We start from the raw sequence: 24,987 nt of genomic DNA, 5'->3' as shown, positions 1-24,987 counted from the left end.
TAGACAAACAATTTATAAAGACGAGCTTCAATATGACGCATAAAGGACCTCAATTCACGTGTTGATATATTGCAGTATAATGGTTTAACGTTATTAATATGACACTTTTAAAAGAATAAAGACAACAGGTTAAAAACAAATAAAAGACAAACAATGGCCAATGCAGGTCTCGAACAAACCTCAATTCACATGTTAAAAGACAGACGAGCTTTCAAAATGAACGCATAAAGGACCTCAATTCACATGTTGATATATTATAGTATAATGGCTTAACGTTATTAATATGACAAGCTTTCAAAATGACGCATAAAGGACCTCAATTCACATGTTAAAAGAAATGCGAGCTTTCAAAATGAACACATAAAGGACCTCAACACATAAATAAAGAATGGCCTATGCAGGTCTCGAACCTGCGACCTTCGCGTTATTAGCAGGACGCTCTAACCAACTGAGCTAATAGGCCATTATGAAAATTTATTTTTATAAATTGATTCTCTATAAAATAAAAACTTAAGAACTGTAATTACAAACAAAAATTTGTAAACTATAAAATTGTAACCAAAGACAACAACATGTTACATGTAGACTATAATAATGTAAGAGAATCATAACTTATATAATAGGCAGTTATCAAAAACATTCTTACAAATTGGTAGTTACAAGAAAGATTTTAAAATTATAACTAAAGACGAAAACGTGTTGACTCACAACATGATGAATTTTAAAAAAAAAAATGTAAGTAAGGAAAAACATGTAAACTCACAATATGAGAGTTATTATCACAAAGATTTAACCAATTGAGCAATGTCAATTGATAGTCTATAAAAGAAACACAATTAAAATTAAATACAACAACTAACTTCTAATAATATAAGAGAATCACATGAAAGATGAATTAATTTCTCAATCTTGGTTGAATGCATCTTTAAATATATGAAGCTCATTTTTAGAAAATGGTAGCCTATTATAAGAAAAATGAAAAATATATAATTAATGGGACAATGCCTAATATGCCCAACATAAAGAGACAACCACAATAATTGAGTTGTCCTAGTTTGATCACAAATTGACTTTCAATCCTGAGAACTTAGCGTTATTATTACCACCCTATAATAGGTTATTTATGAAACTCATTTTCAGAAAGTGGTAGTCTATAAGAAAAATGAAAAATAATTGTAATAACCCGAGATTGGAGTCGTCTTAGTTTTATCATAAATTGTCTGTGCAAGAATATCGAACCGTATAAAAAAATGTGAGACACTAGTAAAATGACGTTTTAACCAATTGAATAATGACAATTATGAAACTCAATTTTAAAAATCGATAATTAGTAAGAAAAAAAATTGTTATTAAATAACTTGCAACCTACATGGACAATACGGATGATTGAGTTGTCTAGTTTGATTCTGAAGAAAAGAAAAAATTAACAAATAACTTAAGGTACATTTTCATTCATTTTCGCGTTAGTAGTACTTAACCAATTTAGATAATATAACTTCATTATATGAATTTTTTATTGTCATCTCCGGTTGACGTCTATTTGAAAAGATTGTAGTCTAATGTAACCATCAATATTTATATATTAATAGTGTCATTCCAAGGGTATTCTAATTAATTATATAATAGAAAAGATTGTACGAGTCTAATGTAACCATCAATATTTATATATTAATAGTGTCATTCCAAGGGTATTCTAATTAATTATATATGTAAGCAGAATGTTAGTAGTATTTCTTAAAGATGACATCACATTTTCTTTTGCATTAATGTTAATTGTTATGACAATTATTTGAATTCTTTCAATAAATTTGACCCAAATCCAATAAATTATGCCTAGACCATGGCTAGTGTTAAAGAGGTATTGATCCAGATACGACTAAAAAGTAAGAAACTAAAATGATGAGTTTCTATGACTAATTGAAGAACAATTAACAATCAAAATATGTCGTTTAAGAATCTCCACATTGTTATTATCATGACGACGTTGGTCGGAGATTAAATCGAGAAAACCGTTGATAATTTGGGACCTCGTTACTCTTTTGAGTTACTTCTAAACGAATTAACTTGTTGTTCTTTTTTCTTTTTTTTGGATTTTTCATGTCACTCTCCATGCCCTTGATGCAAGTATCTTGTTTTTCTCCCCGACTAGTTTAAACTGGGCCTGTAATAAATGTTTGGGCTAGGCCTAGATTGTAACCGAAATATAATAAAATATTTGATAATTATTTCACTTCTATTATATATTTCCAAACCCCAACAAACACAGGCTTTAAGAACAATCCAATTAGTTTGTTTAAAATGTTTTATCCTAATCTATTGTCCTTTTTATATATCTAATTTAAAAATTGAACAAAAACAACCCAATTTATATAAATAAATAGCACAATTGATAAAATAATATATTATCTGATACAAAAAGATAGAAAATTCCACTTTATAAAACGGGCTCAATAATTTAGGAATGTATTATTGACTTATTAGATTTCAGTATTTTTCTTATAAGATATCCATAAAAAAGAAGTAAAAACCATTTAAGCTTTTTCCACTGCATTATTATTTTGTGCTTTTATGATCCATTATCCTGCCTGCCTTGCCTACATTAATTATTGTTGTTATTTGCTCTTAATTTGTTTATTATTTTAGTTTCAAGATTAGATAATATGCAATCCTCAAGGCATTAATTAATCAATCATCAAAGTGGCCCCATTTAGAAATGTTTTTTAGTTTTGTTTTTGGAAAAAAAAATTATTTTTTTAAACATTTATATTCAGGATAATGGGTATTTTAATTTTGCTTTAGTTCTCATATTTCTCTTTATAATCTATACTTTATTTTATTTCTTATATTAATAAATAAGTCTTAAATAATTGTTTATTAAGTTTAAAAACTAATTAACATGATAATTAAATGTATTTTTTTACATTTATTTTTTAATTATTTTATTGAACATTTTTTTACATTTTTTTTATTGAATAAGATTTTTATATAAAATAATAATATTATTATTTTTTATTAATCTATTACAACTAATTATTATTTAAAAATAATAATATAGTATTTTGTATAAAAAGATGTATAACTACAACATTAAATTATAAATATTTATTAATTATTTAAAATATAGTGATAAATAGATAAATTATTTTTATTCTAATATTTAAATATATATTATAGTATTTATTTTATTTTTATCATGAATTTACTTATATAAATTTGTAGGAATAAGTAATAATTTAAAACATCAATAAAATATACAAAAATAATATCATTTATTTAAAATAACATGGTACATGTTATATTTTATCATAAATATCTTATCAGGTTAACAAAAAATAATAATTAAAATAAATAAATTATTATTTAAAAAAACAGTATAATATAAAGTAATAAAAAAATACTTAATTTATTTAACATAATATTTTGACATATTTTAAATAATTGATAAATATTTATTATTTTAATTTATGGTGTAATTTTTTTAAAAAAACAATTATATTCATTTTTTAAAATATATTAAAATAAAAAAAAATTACAAAACTCAAAAATAAAATAGTACAATATATTTAAATTAAAACTAAAATTTTAAAATTAGTAAAAAATCAAACACAATATAGGTTAAAAAACAATATGAAAATCAATGCAAAATTATTAAAGAAATGAATTAACATTTTATATAAATATTTTACCTTATAATATGAAAACATCCCCATTTTATGGGCCAAGTAAATTATTTCATATTTTTTTTGAAATTTTGGATATTTGATTTTACGTGCTAAACTATCTTGTTTATCCAAAAAAATGATTATTAATCTATGAATGCCATACTTGGCTAAACAATAAGTGAGAATTTCATTAGAATGAGGACATGTCAAAAGCTTTATCAATGAAAAAATATATACAATTTTTTTTTTTTTTTTTTTAAATAAGCCGATCCATATCTTTCACTTTACAAGTTTTGAATATCAAACAATTCGTTATGGTAAAAATTGTCTTCAAATTTAAAAATTAAAACCCTAATTTTTAAGGTATCAAACAAGATTCTAATGCGTTTAAAAAATAAAATAAGGTATCAAATACATACATCGAGGGTTCTATGGTGTAGTGGTTAGCACTCTGGACTTTGAATCCAGCGACCTGGGTTCGACTCCCGGTAGGACCTCTTTTTTATTTATTATTTTTTTTTAAAAAAAATAATTTTTATTTTTATTTTAATAATAAAAAGCTTTTCACTTCCTTTATTCAGGGTCTTCCTTTTTCATATCAGCTAACGTAACCTTGTTATCTACATACCCAAATAGTACTTCAAAAATTATAAAAGAAATGGCAAATTGCCAATATTGCTTTATACACTTTTGTCACCCACTTTTTTTTTGTTTTTGTTTTTGAACTTTGAGATTTAATAAAAACACTTATAAATATGTTTGAATTATTAGTTTATAAAATTTAATTATCAATGAAATAGTGGTTTCTAAAGTTACTAAGTCAATTCACAGTCTCTTTCTATTATAAATTTCTTTTCACTTTTAATACATAAGGTTTATCTTTTCTTCTTTGAAAAAGAAAAAAAAAAAATGTAACACAATATACACCGAAAAGACAATTATGTTTCTAGTAGCAATAATCAGAATGCTTCTAAATAACATTTTCTTTTTGTAATGAAAGATACTTGTAAGAGCTCTCCATTATAATATAAACAACGATATTAATATATCTTTTGTCCGATGAAAATGTTATTTTGAAAACGATGTTCTATACGTTTTAATAAATCAAGACAAATACATACTTAAACAAGAACTTCCCTATGTAATAATGTTACATAACTATGATGCGAACCTTCTTAATTAAGATACAATTAATTACAAATAATAGTTGTCATAAATATTATTACACCAAAATTTAGTAATATGATTACATAAAATTAATTAGTTTCCACATCCACTACCACAATCATTTTTTTTTTCATTTTATATGTTTTCATATACATTTCTTATCTCAACTAGCTAGATTAATTTAAAAATATCACATCTTGCATTAGAAATAACAAATATTTCAATTAATTTGATTCAATTAAAGACAAGATTGTTGATCAAACTCTTCATATATATCTCAACTAATATTGAATTAAAAAGCCTATATCATAAAGCAAATCTTTATTTATTTTTCAAATAGAAAAAAATCAATGAATCTAAACTCAAATTAAGATAGACAATGGAATGTCATATCAACAAGTTTTGGATTCAAAACACATATATATCCTTTCTTTAATTTTGGTATAAAACTTTGCTCTAAATTACTTTTAACTGTTAAAATAAAGTGCAACTTCAAATAACAGTTTACAAAAAGTTGTTCAAATACAAACAAAGGTGACAAAAATATGGAAAAATTAAAAAAGAGTAGGAAATCAAAATTACATCAATGATTAATCTAAAATCTAATATGACATTAGAAAAATAGAAATATCAAGAATTTCAAATAATTTTACTAGAATTAACCTAACGCGTTAAAATGCCAATTCTTTAAATAACCTTTTTCTTTTTTCTTTTTTTCTCTTTTATTTGCAAAACTCAACTTGTTGTATTTTTTTAAAAAATGGGGATATATATAAATCCCACTAATTCATTTAAAGCCAACAAAAAAATGGTCCATACTCACAAAAAAAAATACATTTATTTATGTTACAAACATTTATACATGAATATATATTGAGCTTTAGAAAAAAGACCTATAAGGCAAAAGTGTTTAAAATTTTAGCCACTCCTTTACTATTTAAGAGATCATCAACTCCTTAGCATCTTAGCTAGCAAGAGATATAAAGGGTTTTAGTGGGGACAAACAAACCCTAATAATTTCACTAATATAACAATACTTTAATATTATTTGGGGGAAATGAATGGTTTTTGTTGAGCTCATGAATCATCATCTATGAGTTCTCATTTTCCTCAAAGTTTTTCACTCTGTCCCTTTATAATACATGTCAATCATCTCCCCTTCTATTCTTACTTTTTATTATCGTTTATCTTCATTTTAAACGTTGACAAGAAACTTTGATATGCTTGTGACATCGTTTCTGTTCAATTATGATGGTTAAAAGTTGACGTGTTTTATAACACGACACTTGTTTTGACGACGAGAAGTGTGAAAAGTAATATTAACTAATTTAATAAATATATTTGTTCCTATTTTATATCTTAGGGTAAAGGAAATCCATTCTTAGCCATTTTTGAAGGATTAATGGCTGTATTCATTTTGACTATTGAAAAGAAAACGTGTACTAGAAGAAATTAAAAAGACAAAAAGCTATAAACTTTTTTTTGGAAACTAAAATCTTGCATTAATAAAAACAAATATTGCATCGTTGCACTTTATTTATTTATTTTGGAATTTGAAACTTAGAACGAACCACGTGACTTTTACTATAACTTAATTTAGAGTAAATGTTTTAAATAAAAATCGAAATATTTGATTATATATTATACAAGAGTTTTTTCATTTAAGCTATAATCTAATAGTCTAGAATAGGGATGGCAATGGGTACCCGTATACCCGATACCCGTGGGTACCCGATGATCGGGTTCGGGTATTTTAAATCGGGTTTGGGGCCGGGGTCGGGGATGGGGAGTGAAAAATAGTACCCGATCGGGTTTGGAGTTGGGGATGGGGAGTGTTGGAAACCCAAACCCGATACCCGATACCCAATACCCGATACCCGAATATATTAATATTAATATATATTAATAAAATTAAAGTGACTTATCAAATTCCACATCACAAGTTGTAACTAAGGATGGCAATGGGTACCCGTATACCCGATACCCGTGGGTACCCAATGATCGGGTTCGGGTATTTTAAATCGGGTTTGGGGCCGGGGTCGGGGATGGGGATATAAATAGAGATACCCGTCGGGTTCGGGGTCGGGGTCGGGTAGTAATTTAAAAATCGGGTTCGGGGATGGGTACTTCACTACCCGGCGGGTAGGATACCCGTTGCCATCCATAGTTGTAACTATTAAATATCATTAAATAAATATATTAATTATTTTATCATTACTTTTAACATCATGCTTAACATCATTTCCTAGGCACACATCACGCTTAACATTATTACATTCATTTGTAATAACCGTTTCTCTCTCATGGTATCTCCATTCAACTTACTTAAGAGTCTTCAATTTCTATCTCTTCAACATTCTTCTAGTTTTTGTTCAAAGTTTCAAATAACAAAAAAATGTTATATTTTTCAACCTCTACCATATAAGTTACATGACTATGCAAGTAAATGACTATGCAAGTAAGTAATGCTTTCATTTAATGAAGTTATGCATGTTCTTCATCTTTAACAATCTTATATTTATTTATTAACTTAATCTTCAATTTTTATTTTTGTAGTTTCTTCTTCCATTTTATAAGCAACAAAATTAATTTTGTTTTACAAGCAACAAAATTAATTTTTTTTCAGTTATAATACTTTTATTATTTCTAAACTTTTTTGTTTAATATGTGAAATTTCTGGATTACTTGACATTTTCCTATTATATATATATATATATATATATGCATAAATTATATGCGACATACTTTCATTATATGTATAATATATTTATCAGTTATTTGACTAAGATTAAATAAATCACATTAAACATTGGATTTTTACAACTCACAAACTAGGGTTCTAAATTATAATAGAATATTAATATTATTAATTTTTTTTATAAAATAATATATAATTTAATAAAGTAATACAATAAATAAATTTATTTTTTATAAGACAAAAATAAAGGGTCAAAGTGTTTTTGTTAAGGAATATTAAAAGTTCCTTATATTTAGTTCAATATATTAGATAAAAAATAAAAGAACTTTTTAAATACTATGTTTAACTATATTTAGGGAATAATAGTTTAATATATTAGTTAAATACTTTAATCTTAATTCTATTTTTTTTAATTTGTTAATGTTGATTTTTTATTTATTGATTTTGTAGGTTGTAATTGACCTGTTGAAGAAGTGTATTCAAGAAGAATGTTTTTTATGAAAAAATTAATTTGATGATTTTTGAAGTTTTTGTGTTTAATTAAAAATTGCGTTCTATCCCTTTTAAGTTTATTTGTATTTTTATAGTATGGATGAATTTATATTATATAGTGTATGGATGAATTTATATTATATAGTGTAAATAATTTTCTATCTATTGTTTAATGATATAATATTTATTAATAGTTTTAGGTTAATTATATTTTGTAGTAACATATTATATTTAATTTATATAGTTTTAATTAATTAAAATATAATTTTTTTAATATTTAATATCGGGTAATGGGGTACCCGTCGGGGATCGGGTACCCGACGAATCGGGGATGGGGATATAAATAAAGATACCCGTCGGGTTCGGGGTCGGGGTCGGGTAGTAATTTAAAAATCGGGTTCGGGGATGAGTACTTCACTACCCAGCGGGTAGGATACCCGTTGCCATCCCTAGTCTAGAAGTTGCACTTATAAATTATAAGTAACAATAAATACAGATTTAAAATAAGTAAAAACAAATAAATTTTGAAGGCATGTACTAAGAGCTTTCCCACAAATAATTAATCATTGTCTAAACAAAACCAGATCCTAAAAAAAAAAAGGTGTAAGAAAATAATAAGTTATCACATTTATGTAAGATGAGTATAAATTTTGTTCTTCTATATCAATATAGTGAATAAATTGAATTTGTATTTTCATGTAAGAAGTCCATGCAATGATATAATGATATAAATAAGAATAATGTAAACTTAACTATAAAAAATAATACAAAAATACGAGGTTCAAGTGTCATCAAGAGCTCGTCTGATCTCGAGTTTTATTATCTCGAGTTTTATTGTTTTATTTTTGGATTTGACCTAGTTTTTTCTTTTATAAATTCACTCTCACATCTCTATCCTTCTAACCATCAAATTATTCATTTCATCACCTAAAATACTAAAATACCTTTATTTTATCTTAAAAAAAATTAACATTTATTTACAAAAAGACATTATAGTAATTTAACAAATTAAAATCCCAAAAACCTATTTTTTCATAAAATAATAAGATTATTTTGGACAAAATCTCAGAAAATCTTAAAAATCCAAAATTGTGACAAGCCCCAATCATATCCAAAATATAACGAGATTAATCATTTGACAAATATAAAAAACTAATATTAACGAAAGAACGATGAATTTATTCATTCATGATATAATAACCAAGAAATGACTTATTCTTTGAATGGTAAGACACAATATTACATGATTGCTGTCTTCTACTAAATTCAAATTCATGCATATTAAAGAAAATAGAAGAAAAAGAGATAAGAAAAGAAGAAAAAGAAAAAGCCACAAAGGACAAATTAGCAAGTGGATTATTGGGCTAGCTCAGCTTAACTGGTCCAATATATATATCACAAATTCAAAAATAAATAAATAAATATATATGTTATGTTTATTAATGACTTGATGCAGATATATATACTACCTCATCATATTAAAGATAAGCTCTAAAATGATCACATTAAATCATTCATTTCATTTAATAAAGGGATATATAAAAGAAGGATCTTTTCTACATGAATATGGGAATCACTTTTATCATATTGATCATTCATGGCAGAGCAGGATACTATGGTTGGGTCCTACTGTATTATTAATCCTACTTGGCAAAATCCTATTGGTGGATACATTCATATGGGGATCGGTTATGCTGAGTAGGATCACAACTTGTAAAAAATTCAGAGAAAAGAGAAGATAGAGATGAGACATGAGATTGAGAATTGAAATAAACCCTTCCCGGATCTGGAAATCATGAGTTGTAAACCTTAACACCAATTGGGTTGAATTTATAATGGGTGACACATCATAAAGCTTGCCCACAAACTGAAGTCTCACGCGGTATGATCGATCGATATTTGAAAAAGAAAGAACAAGTTTTCTTAATTTGTAACGAGTTAAAAGTTAGAACGAATTAATCGTGTTACAAGAATGAAATGTTAGTTTTAAGTGGATTGATCATACTTTATTTGCCTTGTTTTTCTTTGTAATGTGTTTAACATGGTGCATATAACCACCTCATGATAATTATTGTTGGATGAAAATATATTGTATTATGTCAATGGGTGATTCTCAATAAATATATATAAATCATTTTAGGTTACAATATAATCCAAATCAAATCCACCCTCAAACCCATCCTTATATTTAATATGTTACAATATTAATATAACTAACTTTCAAACTCAAACTATTTTCTTACTTTTATTTTTTTTCATTATCATGAACAACATTTGTGTCTCTTTTTTTCTTTTTTGTTTTATTTATTGATAATTATCAAAGCATGGTAGTTTCTTGAATATTCTATAGTTAGAGTATCGATCGATTTTGTTTTTATTATTGTTCACTTTATTATTATTTTATCACAATTTTGTGATTTCACATCATTTAAGTTTCAAAATATCTCGAGACAACTTACTTTTTCTTCAATTGGATGTAACAAGTTAGTTGTAAGATATTAGAATGAAAGATATATAATTCAATATATCTCTTAAAAATGGCAAAAAGATGAGCATTAGGAAGAAAAAAATAAAGGCAAATTAAATCACTATATGCCCATAAGCCCTTCTCTATCTTTTCTTACCCACTAGTGCCTTTTGGCCCCCATTACCTATCTATATATATGGATTGATCTCAAGCATTACAATATGTGCTTGAGTGTTTAGAAGACAGAAGCAAAGCAATAAGCTTCTCTTCATTTGAAGACTTCAAGCTTACCATACAAAAGAATATCAAAAAACATGAACTTCTTCACAACCCAACATCTGGCATTTACATTCGGCCTCCTAGGTATCTTAAATATCTTAAATATCTTAAATATTTTTGTGATTTCAAACATATTAATCGACACTAATTATAGTTGTCTTTTTTACCCACGTCACGTTTTCGTGCAGGCAACATTATATCCTTCTTTGTTTTCCTTTCTCCGATGTGAGTTAATTTAATTGTTTCATATTATTCTTAGTGTTTATTTATAACTTCAAAACATAAACTAATACTAAATTTGTTTTTTCGACAGCCCGACGTATTATAACATATATAAGAGGAAGTCGACCGAAGGGTTTCAGTCTATCCCTTATGTGGTTGCCCTATTTAGTGCCATGCTCCTCATGTACTATGCTTTTCTCAAGACTGAAAATGGAACCCTCCTCATCACTATCAACTCCTTTGGATGTTTCGTTGAATCTATATATATTGGCCTCTACATTTTCTATGCACCCAAGAAGGTATTAATTCATTCTTCGAAAAGTCTCGATAATCCTTTTTGACGTGATTTTTATTAACAAAATGGTGTTGAATATGATCAATGTAGGCTCCAACAGTAAAGTTGTTGATGGGGATGCTAGGCTCTTATGGAATGATTCTTCTTTTGACTGAAACTCTAGTCCATGATCATTTGGTTCGCCTGAAAATTGTGGGATGGATATGTTTGATATTCTCGGTTTGTGTGTTCGCCGCGCCTCTCTTAATCTTGGTATATATCGACCACTAGTCCTAGTTGATATACACTACTATTATGTTATAATTCTTAATTATAAGTTTATAACCATTGTAATTATATTTGCAGAAACAAGTGATAATAACAAAAAGCGTGGAGTATATGCCGTTCGCATTGTCACTTACCCTTACCTTCAATGCCGTCATGTGGTTCTTTTACGGTTTCCTCATAAGAGATCCTAACATTGCGGTTAGTTTACCAAAAGATCTAACGGGGACACAAAATTTCTCATAAAGGACTAACCGTTTTTGGTGTTTTTTTTGTTGTTGTTGGCTTTTCTAATTTCAGCTTCCCAATATTCTTGGCTTCGGATTTGGTATTCTTCAAATGCTTCTCTACTGGTGGTACAAAGATTCAAACAAGGACAAGCTTCCCAAAGACAGTACTAAAGTTGAGGCCCAAGTGATCATCGCTTTGGGAGAGAAAAACGATTACAAGTCGCCGGAATTGTCTCACCAAGTTATCGATATTGCGAAGATCAAAGTTGATCCGTCCCCATGGAAGACGACAACTCCTATCGATGGAAACATGAGGCCTAACATGGATGTTCCTGTTCAAGCCTAAACCATAACTTCACGTCTCTTTTCATGATTCCAAGCTTTCGGGAACTACTCGTTGGATCTACTTGTTTGTTTTAAGGTTGTTTTTGCATCAAATAACTTTGTAACAATAAAGTCTATCTTCATCTCAATGTGTACTAACTAGTTTGTTTAATCCTGCAATATTATTGTATCCTCATTATTATTGTTGTAACAATATGTACTTTGTTGTACTTGTTTAAGAGCTACTATAAAATTCACTGGTAGTTCTTTATTTATATAGAGTTGTTTTATATAACCTTATAAGAAAATATGGTCTCTTTATATTTATATTTATGTACTTTGTTTGGTCTTTAAAATAGTTTAGATCATTTTGACAATAAATGTCTATTTTGCCATTTGGAATTCTATTATATACTTATAATAGAATTAAATAATCAACAAATTATACAGATTTTTTTTTTTTACGCGTCTATGAAAGGAAATAGAGAAAAAAGAAAAATATCGCTGTTATGGAAGGAAATAGAGAGAAAGACAAATAGAAAGAAAGAAATGAGGGTTTCTTAAATTAATAATATAATTCTTTGAATAATAAATAATATATATATATATATTATTGAAATTTATTACTATTTTAATATATATTCATAAATATGAGTACTTTTTTAAAAATTAATAAATACAATTATTTTATCTTTATTATATATATAAATAATGATTCATAAATAATTTAATAACTAATAATTTTAAAATAAAATTTTAGGTAATTTTTTTGAATAAATAATATTTTTATATTATAAAATTTAAATCAGTTAAATATTAAAACATATTAATTTTATTAAATATTTATGTTGACCCTTTTAGATATGAATTGATTATATATTATTTTAAAAATTATTAATGTGAATAAATATTATTTATGTAAACTCTCACGATTTTGGGTAAAATTTTGATTTTACGAGTTCACGTATGTAAAACGATTTTACGTAAACTCTCCTTAACCGTTTTGAATTGGATCTTGAACCAAAGTCCGGACAAATAAAATAAACCTTATTAGGAATGATCCTCTTCAAAATCCAAATATTTCAAATAATAATAATAATAAATTACTTTAAATAATTCAATTATATATTATTACTATTATTTATATATAATTAACTATAAACTTATTTAAAAATTAATAATAAATAACCTACACTAAAAATAAGTTATATTTATTAAATCAATTTAATAAAATAATAATTTTGTAAATTAATTCAATATTAATTCAATTTTACGATTTTATAAATTACATTACATTATTTTAATGAAAATAATTTATTAATTTGTAAAATTTTAATATCTTAAATTTAACTAATTTATAAATTTATTTAAATTAGACTAATTAATTCTTCTAAATTCTTAGAATTTCAAATTTGAATTACAGAACAAAATTTGAATGATATTTTAATCAGACACATATTTATAATAATTTAATTTATTTTAAACAGTTTATTTTTAAGCCGGCCGGTTTGAATCACTTTATTTTCTATTTTATGGGCACCATACTTAAATTACTTGCAAAAATCATATATACTACTATATATATTATGCGAAGCTGAAGATAGACTTAAACAAATAATGTAAAATACTTATAAACTTAGTTTAAAAAAATAATAAAACTATTAGTTCCATTAGCCAATAAAGAGAATTATATAGTCGTTCAAACATTTATCCTGAAAATTTTAGTTTCAAGATCTCAGTATATTGTTAAATTCCTAAAATATTATTTTGAGGTTTTGAAAATGAATTTTTCAGGATAAATACTCGGACGACATATTAACTCTTTATTGAACTAATAGTGTTATTATTTTTTTTAAACTAGCTAAGTTTATAAGTAATTTACATTATTTGTTTAGGTCTATCTTCAACTACACATAATATAGTAGTATATATTATTTTTGCAAGTTAGTTTATTTATGTTACCCATAAAATAGAAAATAAAGTGGTCCAAAACCGGCTTAGAAAATAAATTATTTAAAATAAATTGAATTATTATAAATATGTGTGATTAAATTAACATTAAAACTTTGTTCTCTAGTTCATTTGAAATCCTATGAATTTAGAATAATTAATTAGTCTAATTTAGATAAATTTATAAATTAGTTAAATTTAAGATATTAAAATTATATGAATTAATAAGTTATTTTCATTAAAATAATGTAATATAATTTATAAAATAGTAAAATTGAATTACAGATCAAAACAAAATTATTATTTTATTAAATTGATTTAATAAATATAACTTATTTTTAGTGTCGGCTATTTATTATTAATTTTTAAGTAAGTTTATAGTTAATTGTATATAAATAATAGTAATAATACATAACTGAATTGTTTAAAGTAATTTATTATTATTTGAAATAAACCTTTAGTTTTAGGAATAAATATTTAAAATTTTGTTTTTTCTAAAATTTAATATGTTTGGATTTTGAAGAGAACAAACTTTTGAAAATATTTCAAATGTTGTAAAAGCAAAATCTTACAACTTGTATTAATGGTTATTTGTTGGGCCTTTGGTTCAAGATCTAGTCTATTGTTTTCTATTTTCAGCCCCACTACACATTTTGAGCTACCATGTTTATTTTAATATAATTTTTTATTTTAAATAAAAAAATAAAAAGAAATTTTAGAATTTATTGATTATTTAATTTCTATTATAAGAATTTATTGATTATTTACCATATTTAATTTCTTTAATGAATCCAGATTTAGGAATAACAATAAAAAGTAAGTTTTATTATTTTTGTAATAATTAAATAAATAAATAGTGATTTATATTAAATTTATTTTAAAAATTAAAAGGTAATATTACATTTTTAGCGTAATTTTTTATTCAAGGTGGGATAATTCCTACGCTCCTGTTGGTGGAGGCTCATAATTGATTGGTAGAGCAAATAAAATTTTCAAATCCAAAAATTAGAACAAATGAAAGGGGAAATGTAATATATCAGCTTTAATTGATTCAAAATATTTACTATATTTTTCTCTATTCATGTTCCATCATAACACATTTTTTTTTTATTATTAATAACCATTATTGTAAGTGCTAGAAAATAAACTCTCATCTATCTTCACATCATAAAGGAAACATTCAAACTGAACAAAAACTTTAATAAATAAAGTCATTAAACTAACACCCATTGAAAATTTTAAGAAAAAGAAAAACAGATCAAAATTTGTAAACAATTTATTTAACAAAAATAAAATAAAAAATACCCACATATTAGTTTGTATAAAAATTGAATATGTTATGTGACTCTATTTAAGAGATAAATAGTAATTCAAATATAATGCCGAGTTTATCGTCATATTTAATGACTTACTAATGTAATATTAATTACTTTAATAATAAGTGAGTAGTTTATTAAATTTCCAAGTTAGTTATCAATCTCACTTTTTATTTTATTTTATTTAGAATATGATACAAAATTTTGCATGATGTATTTTAAAAAAATAATTTAAAAAACTATCAATTATTTCATATTTAATACATGATTTGTTTATCTATTCTAGGTGCTTGGCTATTTCTATACGTTTATTGTGAAGAATAAATAGAGTATACTATAAAAATATTATACTTATTAAAATATATAAAAGGAGGAATAAATTGGGCTTCTAATGAATATTGTAACAAAATTGAGGTGCAAGGTAAATTTTATAATAATATTTGTATGTTAATTTTATTTATATATTAATTATTACTATTATTATTAATTATATAATTAACTATAAACTTATTTAAATAATAATAAATAAATAAATGACACAAAAAATATGTTATACTAATAAAATCAATTTAATGAAATAATAATAAAAAATTAATCTATAATTCAATTTTACGCATTTTATAAAATATTATTTTATTTTAATTCAATAACTAGGTAGGATAATGTTGCCCCCGTCGGGTCGGCCATCCGAAGAAATCAAACCATTCGATTCGGATAATTAATTTGATTTTCGGCTTCGAATAATTTCGGATCAGAACTAATCGGTTCCGGTTTGGTTCCAGGTACCCAAACAAATTCAGTAATTAAAAATAACAAAGATTTTGTATGTTTCGGTTTGTGAGAAAAAAGGAAGAAGAGATACAATAGAGAGAATTATGTTTGAACCTGAGTTTTGATTTTTTTAATATATATATATATATTTAAATATTATCTATTTATAAATTATATAATATATGATTGTTTGTTTTATAATATTTTATAATTTTTTTATTAAGGAATTTTTCAAAGCTTAATACATATGAAGTAACTTTTTTATCATTAAATACATTAATAATATAAAATATTTTAAAATATAAAAATTTTGTTCAATTTGATCCAAATTAAGTTTAAAATATAGATAAAAATTAAAAATACATTAATAAGTTAAAATGAGTTAAATAATTAAAAATAATTTCAAAATCGGGTCCGGTTCGGGTCCGGGTACCTATCGGTTCCGAACCGATATTTCGGGTAATTTAAGAACCCGATTTTTTCGGGACAACTTCGGGTCCGGGTCGGGTCGGATCTCCCGAAACCCGAAAATTCGCTATACCTATCAATAACGAGGTTGAATCTTAAGTGACATACTATATTTATTTATTAAAAATAACATGATATGCATTTCAATTTAATCTCATAATTTTTAATTTCTTAAAAATCATTCTACAACTATATCAGTGTATTGCGATATTATTATTTAAAAAAAATAATATGGTAGAGCAATTCATTTTTTCTTCTTGCATTTCAGAGTATATGCATTTTTTTTTTCGTTCATACATAATTTTAGTATAGGTTTATATTATACCTATTTTTTGGTATATAAAAAAATCAATATTTTGTGGTATATATTTTTTTTATATCAAAAAAATAAAATAACAAAAATAATTTTGTATTAGAGCTCATATATATATATATATATATATATATATATATATATATATATATATATATATATATATATATATATATATATATATATATATATATATATATATAATAATGATTTAAAATAAATAAATATCATAATTACAAATCTTATCAAATATTGATCGCTCTAGATTTTAATTTTTTTAAAAATTTACTTATCATTTTCATAAAAAAAAATTCATCCGTTGAAATTCTTACTATAGTAACTTATATTTAATACAAAATTTTGAGACAATTTTATATCTTACTCAATATTGTTTTTCACTTAATGCATCCTAAACTAAATTAAAAATTATCCATAAAAAATATAATCGTAAAATTAAAAATTTGCTTAGTTTAAGAGTTTACCCAAATTAAACTCTAAATTTTCTTTAAAATCGTAAGATTTTAAAAGTAAATTCGAGATTTTAACTGTCTTAATTTTGATAAATTATACTAACTGGCCAATTACAATAACCCGGGTTACTAAAATAAATTAGTTAAAAATCTTTTAAAATATTATCGCATATAAATTAATATTAATATGATTGAATCTGATCGTAGCCCATAATCTGAAATTACTCGGGATATGATTGAATTTAATGACTGCATCAGAGATATGGGTTGTATCGAGCCTACCAATTCTGAGAACTTCTTCACTTGGTCTTCTACGAGAGGGAATGAACAAATTAGAAAAAGTAGAATTGACAGATGTCTGGTAATGAGAACTGGATTAACCAATTTCCGAGAAGTCAACTTCATGTTTTGAATCCGGGTATATCTGATCACTGCCCGATTAAATTGTTCTGGAAAAGGAAGAAAGGTTCAAAAGGCCCTTTAAAATTTTCAATTTTTGGATGGATAACGATAAATTCAAGGGTATCCTCGAAAGCGTATGGTCAACAGATGTCAGAGGTTCCAACATGTACAGGGTTTCTGAGAAGCTTAAGCTCCTGAAGAATCATCTCCAAAGCTTTGACAAGAAGAAGTTCAGCAATATCTCCAATAGAGTTCTGGCTGCTAGAGAAGAACTGGAAGAGGTTCAGAAAAAGTTATTAAGGGATGATAGTGATGAACAACTCAATGAAACAGAAAGATATGCGCTTGAAAACTTCAGGAAGCTGGGTCTGCTTGAAGAGAATTTTGTTAGACAGAAATCAAGACAGAGCTGGCTTTCGTTGGGTGATAAAAACACAACTTTCTTCTACAGAAAATGCAAGGCTAGAAACATGAGAAACAATGTGTACAGGCTGAAGAATGATGATGGTGAATATGTTCAGGGTCAAAAGGGTGTCCAAGATCTGGCTATTGATTTCTATAAACAGCTTATGGGTACAAGAAAGCAGCATCAAAGTCACCTGAATACCTTGTATCAAATTATTGATAGGAAAATCTCTGCAGAAGATAGTCGCGAGTTGATAAGGGTGGTCACGAAGGTTGAGATTAAAGAAGCTCTGTTTAGTATTGATGGGAATAAAAGCCCGGGTCCTGATGGGTTTAATGCACAGTTCTTCAAAGATAATTGGTCGGTTGTGGGTAAAGATGTTACTGATGGGGTACTGGAGTTTTTCAAAAATAGGAAGATGTTAAAGCAATGGAATACAACGGTTCTAACCTTGATCCCCAAAACCGCGGTACATGAGAAAGTACAAGATTTCAGACCAATTTCCTGCTGCAATGTGATTTATAAAATCATTTCAAAAATCATTTCTAAAAGTTTTAAAAATGTTATAGGAAAAATAATAAATCTTAATCAATCTGCATTCATCCCCGGTAGGACAATCTCTCATAATATTCTTCTCATGCAGAGCCTATTAAAAGGCTACGGGAAAAAGAAAATATCCCCGAGAGTGGCTTTCAAAATAGATATCAAGAAATCTTTTGACTCTGTTAGATGGGAAGCCATTCAAGACTTTCTGGTTGTTTCTGCTTTTCCTATGATTTTTATCGATTGGATTATGCAATGCGTTTCATCATCCTGTTTTGTTGTTAGCGTTAATGGAGTCCACAAAGGCTATTTCAAGGGTGAAAACGGGGTAAGGCAAGGGGACCCCCTCTCTTCTTACCTTTTCGTAACTATCATGGCGATCTTTGAGAGCATCTTCGCGATGTTCCGAAAGAATCGTCCATACATCTTTCACCCATTCTGTGAGGTAGAGGAGGTAACACATTTATGCTTTGCTGACGATTTGTTCATTCTAGCGCACGCGGACGTTGATTCCATTAAAACTATTAGGGCTACACTAACGTTCTTTTCTGAGGTAACAGGTTTAACTATTAATGAAAGCAAAAGTGTGGCATTTTATGGAGGCGTGAAGGACGAAACAAAGCAGGACATCTTCAACATCATGGGCATCAAGGAAGGCAAATTTCCCATAAGGTACTTAGGAATTCCGTTATCTGCGAAGCAGATCGAGATCTCACACTGCAAGCCACTGATTGAAAAGGTAAAAAACACGATATCTGGCTGAGCAGCGAAAAAACTTTCTTATGCAGGGAGGATCAAACTTATCAAAACCGTGGTTATGGGCATAGTTGACTATTGGGTGCAGCAAATGATCATTCCGAAGAAGGTAATGAAGGAACTCGACACACTGATGAGAAACTTTATCTAGAGTAATAGTGGAAGAGGAGGAAAGAAAGTCAAATGGACCGCTCTCTGCAAACCGAAGGACGAGGGAGGCATCGACTTGAAGAACTGTATCGAGTGGAACAAGACTCTAACCTTCAAGCATCTGTGGGCTTTGGAGCGCAATCAGGAGTCACTATGGATCAAATGGGTGCATACGAGATTTATGAAACACGAAACCATCATCTGGACCTGCAAAATTCACGAAGGTATGAGCTGATCTCTAAAAAAGATTTTTAAACTAAGAAGCGATATTGCAGATCTTTATGACATTCGACTAGGGGATGGGAAAGACACTCTATTCTGGCACGACCATTGGTTTGAAAACCAGCCTATCATCGACAAGGAGCAGTTTCAAAATACTCGTATCAGAAGGGACTGCGCAAAAGCGAAAATCAGAGACATCAAATATGGGAATTGGAACTTGCTCTTGAGAAGAATTCTAGAAGGAAAGAGGATACTTGATCATATAAGTAACATACAACTACACGACAGACCGGATATTCATAAATGGAAAGCTGAGGACAATGGGAAGCTGGTATTGAAGAAAACATGGGAGGTAATCCGGGAAAAAGCGCAGAAAGTAGAATGGGCTCCTCTTGTATGGTCAACGAAGATTATCCCTCGACACCAGTTCATCCTATGGATCGCCTTCTGGGAAAGACTCAACACACGTGATCGTATCAGTAAATATATGAGCATCCCAGACGCGAGCTGTCTTCTATGCATAGGAAATGAAGAAACCATAGATCACCTATTCGGGAGCTGTTGTATTGCTTCGGAGCTTTGAGACAGATTCTATAAAAGCCTGGAGCTGATCAGTTTCCCGAGCGAATGGAATGAAATCAAAGAAGCGGCACTACTCAAAGCCAAGGGAAATAGATTTGCAACAAGCGTGTTCAAGTGCGGCTTTGGAGCAGTGGTGTATAACATTTGGCAAGAACGGAATGCAAGGGTATATGACAGAACCCGCAGGAGCATTGACGAGTTATGGAAAGATATTGTATCGGATTGCAGCGCCCTCGCGGGAACGTGGAGAGAAATTCCAAGCACGGAGCAAAACTGGAATATCTGCAGGAACTGAAATTTACCGTTTTTTAAACTCACTAGAATTGAAAGCATTGTAAACAGATAATTCATTTACGTTTTTAGCTTTTATTCAGAATGTTACGACTTCAAAATCATTCTAGGCCTGTCTAGAATGATCTCTTAAACTCGTGGTTTTTTTTCCCGTTTTTGGGAATTTTTAATGAAATGACGCTAAGTCGTTTTCCCAAAAAAAAAAAATTAATATTAATATGAGATAGATGAAAAATATATTTCAAAAAAATTGTGATTTAAGGGATAATTTTGTGTATCTAGTGAAGGATTATGAGTTGTTTTCCATTATACTTTAAAAATTATCAATTGTTTTAATTATTAGCCTATTTAATGTGTTGCTTAATTACCCTAATAAGTAGCTTGTTTATGCTATTAAAAATTGTAAATAAACTAAAGCAATTATACATATGACCGAAAAAAACCCGAAAACTGATAAATCAACTGAACCGATAGCTTACCGGTTTCATTTGACTGGTTTACTAGTATAACGGTTCCGGTTAATCGGTGTTTTACCGGTTAAATGGTTCAGTTTTCGGTTGAATTATTTTTCTAGCGGTTTAACTGTTAAATCGGTAATAATTTAATAATATATATTTATATTAGGTATTTTTTAAATATTAGATATATTATAAATAATATTTAATACTATATATATTAATTTTTTTTAATTTTAAATTATAATTTATATAAAATTATTTAAAAAAAATCTAATTTATATAGTTATTAGTTTGAAAATGAATAGTTTTAAAATATGTTATATTGTTAGAATACTATAATATATTATAAAATATTTTTAAATAAATCTATAAAATATTATTATAATATATTATAATATAGTTAAAAATGGAGAATAGTGTTTGTCTATAAAATATTAATGAATGAATGAATTTAAAGGGTGGTTTAGAGTTTGAGTTAAAATTAAATTCGCACTTGCCTAGCTGCCAGTGGTTGTCATCATGCAATGAGCCCAAATCGATAAAAAAAAAAATAACTCAAGCATGTGAAGTTAAGAATTGACTTAGTTAGTCGACCGGATTGACCTATATATTTGTTTGATTCCCATCTTTTAGCCCAACAAATTATCGGATTTTAAAATGAGTTCTTTTGCGGGTCTTTATTCATCTTTTCATTTGTTTATATTTGTGTCTATGTCTCAACAATATTTATTATTGTATTTACATTTATTATTGTATTTACAGAAGTAAGTGATACAAATGGGTAGCGTAAAATTTATGCCCATCTAGAATTGGGCAATGAGTTGGATCAATACGAACCGATACGATCCAACATAATGTTAGTACAGAACGACACGATATATTATTATCTCACTCGGGCCGTGGGTTAGAAATGACACAAACACGAGACAACACGATCACGACACAATTATGACACTAGTAGGAAAATAACTTTTAAAGACGACGAAAACCGTCATTAAAAGTCATAATGTCGACGTTGATGATTATTAACGTCGGCGGTCAAAGCCGTCGTTTTTCGACGTTAATTTTTTTTTGATTATTAACCACAACTTGGAGGAAGCCGTGGTTAATAATGTAGCATTATTAACCACGGCGTTCTCCAAAAGCCGTAGTTAATAATGTAGCATTAATATCATCCGGAAGTAAAGCACGCATACCACTTGATTGGTTGATCTTCCATATATATATATATATCATTTAAACTGAATTTTATCCAAATCCACATATAAAAAGAAAATAAAAGTTGGGAGAAGTGATAATCATATTACCAATAAGGGGGGTGACGCAAGACATATAGAAGTCCCGAGCAATCTGACCATAACGTGCTTGAACTAAAGCTTGTGTCAGCAAAATGGTGAGTCCGTACACTATCAAAGTTCTTAGATCGAATTTTACAGATATGTCCTGCAAAGATGGTATTAAACAACATACACCATTGTTAGTATTAAAAATAAATCTGAGAACTAAAAATAGGAAACACAAATCATTCTAAATTCAATTGTCAACAATTAAATTCATAGAAAATAATATACTCCAATTCTAAATAATATAATGTGAGGCTACACACATTTTCGGTTGGTAGAAATGGTGTTGCCCAGATTGTCACAATTTGAGTTAAGACACTAAGGCACGAACACACTTCGGGCACGGACACGATTCGGGTCGAGGAACGTGACATTATTTGTATATATATATATATTTCTAAAATATAATATAAGTAATAAATAATAGTGTTATTATCTACTCATCTAAAAGAATCACTTGATACGATTTTCCTAAAAATACGCAACATTATTATTATTATTAATAACTAATTAGTCGAAAAATAAATTTTTTTTAATAAATATATAAATATAATTAAAATACCAAGTAAATGACAATGAGTCTAAAGTTATAGACATTATAATTAATTAGACTAAGAGCTCCCGAGCCCAAACCAAGGGTCTTCGGACCCCGATCGTTGAAATCGGACCCAAACCTTAGGACTCCTGTTCTAAGGCCTGCTTGGTTCCACTTTTCAAAATCCCAAATTATTTTTATAATTTTGGGACCCCAATCCATTTTCTAATAATCCTGAGAGATCGGAAAATGATTTCAAAATATTTTCGGGATGTCTCCGAAACAAATATTTTGACCAAAGTTTTGTTTAATGTTTATTTTTAACCTCTAACATCCTTAAAAATGATTGATTTTCTTCAGGTGTAATCCTCTTAAGCGATCATCTAGAACATGTACCGTCATTTTAATATTGTTGTTTCAATATTTCAATAATAATCCTAGACGCATAAATAGAATTAGAAGAATAATCGGTTAACAAACTCAAACGTTATATAATCGATTTTCAAAAAGCCAAGTTTATAAAGTAGAAATCGTTCTTTAACGACTACGGAGGACATAACGCGTAAACCATTTCCCAAGTATAACCAAACTTCAAACCAAACGAAACTCTGGTGCAAAATATGTTTTTACACGTACACCATTTTATTGATCTTCGTAAAATAATTGGCGACTCTGATTAGTTTAAACCGGATTTCATAATCGCCATTTGATTATAAAACAAATCCCCACTTTATCAAAATTTGAACAAAATTTAATTATTCTCACATAATTAATTTTAAAAGCTGTCATATATTATCAAAATCTTTCAAAACAATGTTTTATTTTAAAACGATGTTTGACACACAAACCAAAGTTGAAACAATCAAACCTCGAGCCACTCTGGGCCCATATTGCCACTACACAAAATGATACACGTGCTAAGCTATGGAATTTTCGGGGGTTCTAAGGTTGAAACCATCGAACATCGAGCCACTCTAGGCCCGTATTGCCACATGTGCCAAGCGCGACGCATGTTTTAAGCTACGGAATTTCCAGGGGTTACAATATCGTTTTTCATCATTTGATAAGAGTTGTAATTCTACTTCGATATGTCTCATTCGTAAAGCTCCTAAGACTATTAATGTGAATAACAATATGCATATTAGTCTCGTTTCATCTTTCTATAAGTTTGTCGCAAAATGTTTGGTTAATCGATTGCGGAAAATGTTAAAGACAATCATATGTTAAAGACGATCATATCTAGTAATCAAATGATGTTCATCAAAGGTCGTCAAATGACTTAGCTAGTTCAAGAGGTGAAAATATGAATTTGTCAAATTAGACATCGAAAAAGTTTATAATTACGTCAATTGAGAGTTTTTTAATATTTAATACTCTTTTAAGTCTTTTAAAATAATTATTGATGAAAAGAAAATTAATATATAAAATATAATTATTTGAATTATACCAGAAATCTCTTAGGTTATAAATATTTGTTTTTAAAAAAAATTAATTAATTAAATTTAATGACATATGTGATATAATATTCTATCAGCTATATTAATGAAATATTGTTATTGACATTAATTTTATTGCCGATTTTTTTTTTTTTTTTTTTTTTTTGAAGAAAATATCATAAAATTTTATGGTAAGTCAAGTTCAATTTGATGATGGCAACTGCTCATTAGTGACTATTTGACGTTTGGGAATTTAATAAATAAAGATATAGTAAGTCTATCTATATAGGAAATATAGATAATTTGTTTTTAACAATAAAATAAAGTTCGAAATAATCCAAAAAACCGGAAATATCGCAACATAATTGTGAAAATGTATCGAAAATCTCTTCGAATCATAAATTATTCGAAACCTACTAAATTAACAGAAAATATTACAAACATTTGTAATCACACAAAATAAAAAAAAATAAAG

General features: G+C 27.3%; 1 protein-coding gene and 2 non-coding genes across 3 annotated transcripts; 2 read left to right on the top strand and 1 right to left on the bottom strand.

Moving 5' to 3' along the window:
- Positions 1 to 389: 389 nt before the first annotated feature.
- On the bottom strand, positions 390 to 463 carry TRNAI-AAU. Its single transcript has one exon. It is a non-coding gene; the product is annotated as a tRNA-Ile (tRNA).
- Positions 464 to 4,087: 3,624 nt separating this feature from the next.
- On the top strand, positions 4,088 to 4,159 carry TRNAQ-UUG. Its single transcript has one exon. It is a non-coding gene; the product is annotated as a tRNA-Gln (tRNA).
- Positions 4,160 to 10,693: 6,534 nt separating this feature from the next.
- LOC124920444 (bidirectional sugar transporter SWEET9-like) lies at positions 10,694 to 12,396 on the top strand. The gene is made up of 6 exons (XM_047460934.1): positions 10,694 to 10,849; positions 10,954 to 10,990; positions 11,079 to 11,286; positions 11,373 to 11,534; positions 11,628 to 11,747; positions 11,847 to 12,396. Exons 1-6 carry the CDS (start codon positions 10,801 to 10,803, stop codon positions 12,120 to 12,122), a joined length of 852 nt encoding a protein of 283 aa, XP_047316890.1. The 5' UTR covers positions 10,694 to 10,800; the 3' UTR covers positions 12,123 to 12,396.
- The last annotated feature ends 12,591 nt before the right edge of the window (positions 12,397 to 24,987 follow it).

Source organism: Impatiens glandulifera, chromosome 1 (genome assembly GCF_907164915.1).
Source record: "Impatiens glandulifera chromosome 1, dImpGla2.1, whole genome shotgun sequence".
NCBI classification, from domain to species: domain Eukaryota; kingdom Viridiplantae; phylum Streptophyta; class Magnoliopsida; order Ericales; family Balsaminaceae; genus Impatiens; species Impatiens glandulifera.
This window is presented reverse-complemented; position numbering and strand designations above follow the sequence as displayed.

Coding starts and splice junctions, on each gene's coding strand:
- LOC124920444 (XM_047460934.1), top strand. CDS start 10,801: ATGAACTTCTTCACAACCCAACATCTGGCATTTACATTCGGCCTCCTA. Junction 10,991..11,078: donor TTTGTTTTCCTTTCTCCGAT/GTGAGTTAATTT, acceptor TTTTTTCGACAG/CCCGACGTATTATAACATAT. Junction 11,287..11,372: donor TTTTCTATGCACCCAAGAAG/GTATTAATTCAT, acceptor TGATCAATGTAG/GCTCCAACAGTAAAGTTGTT.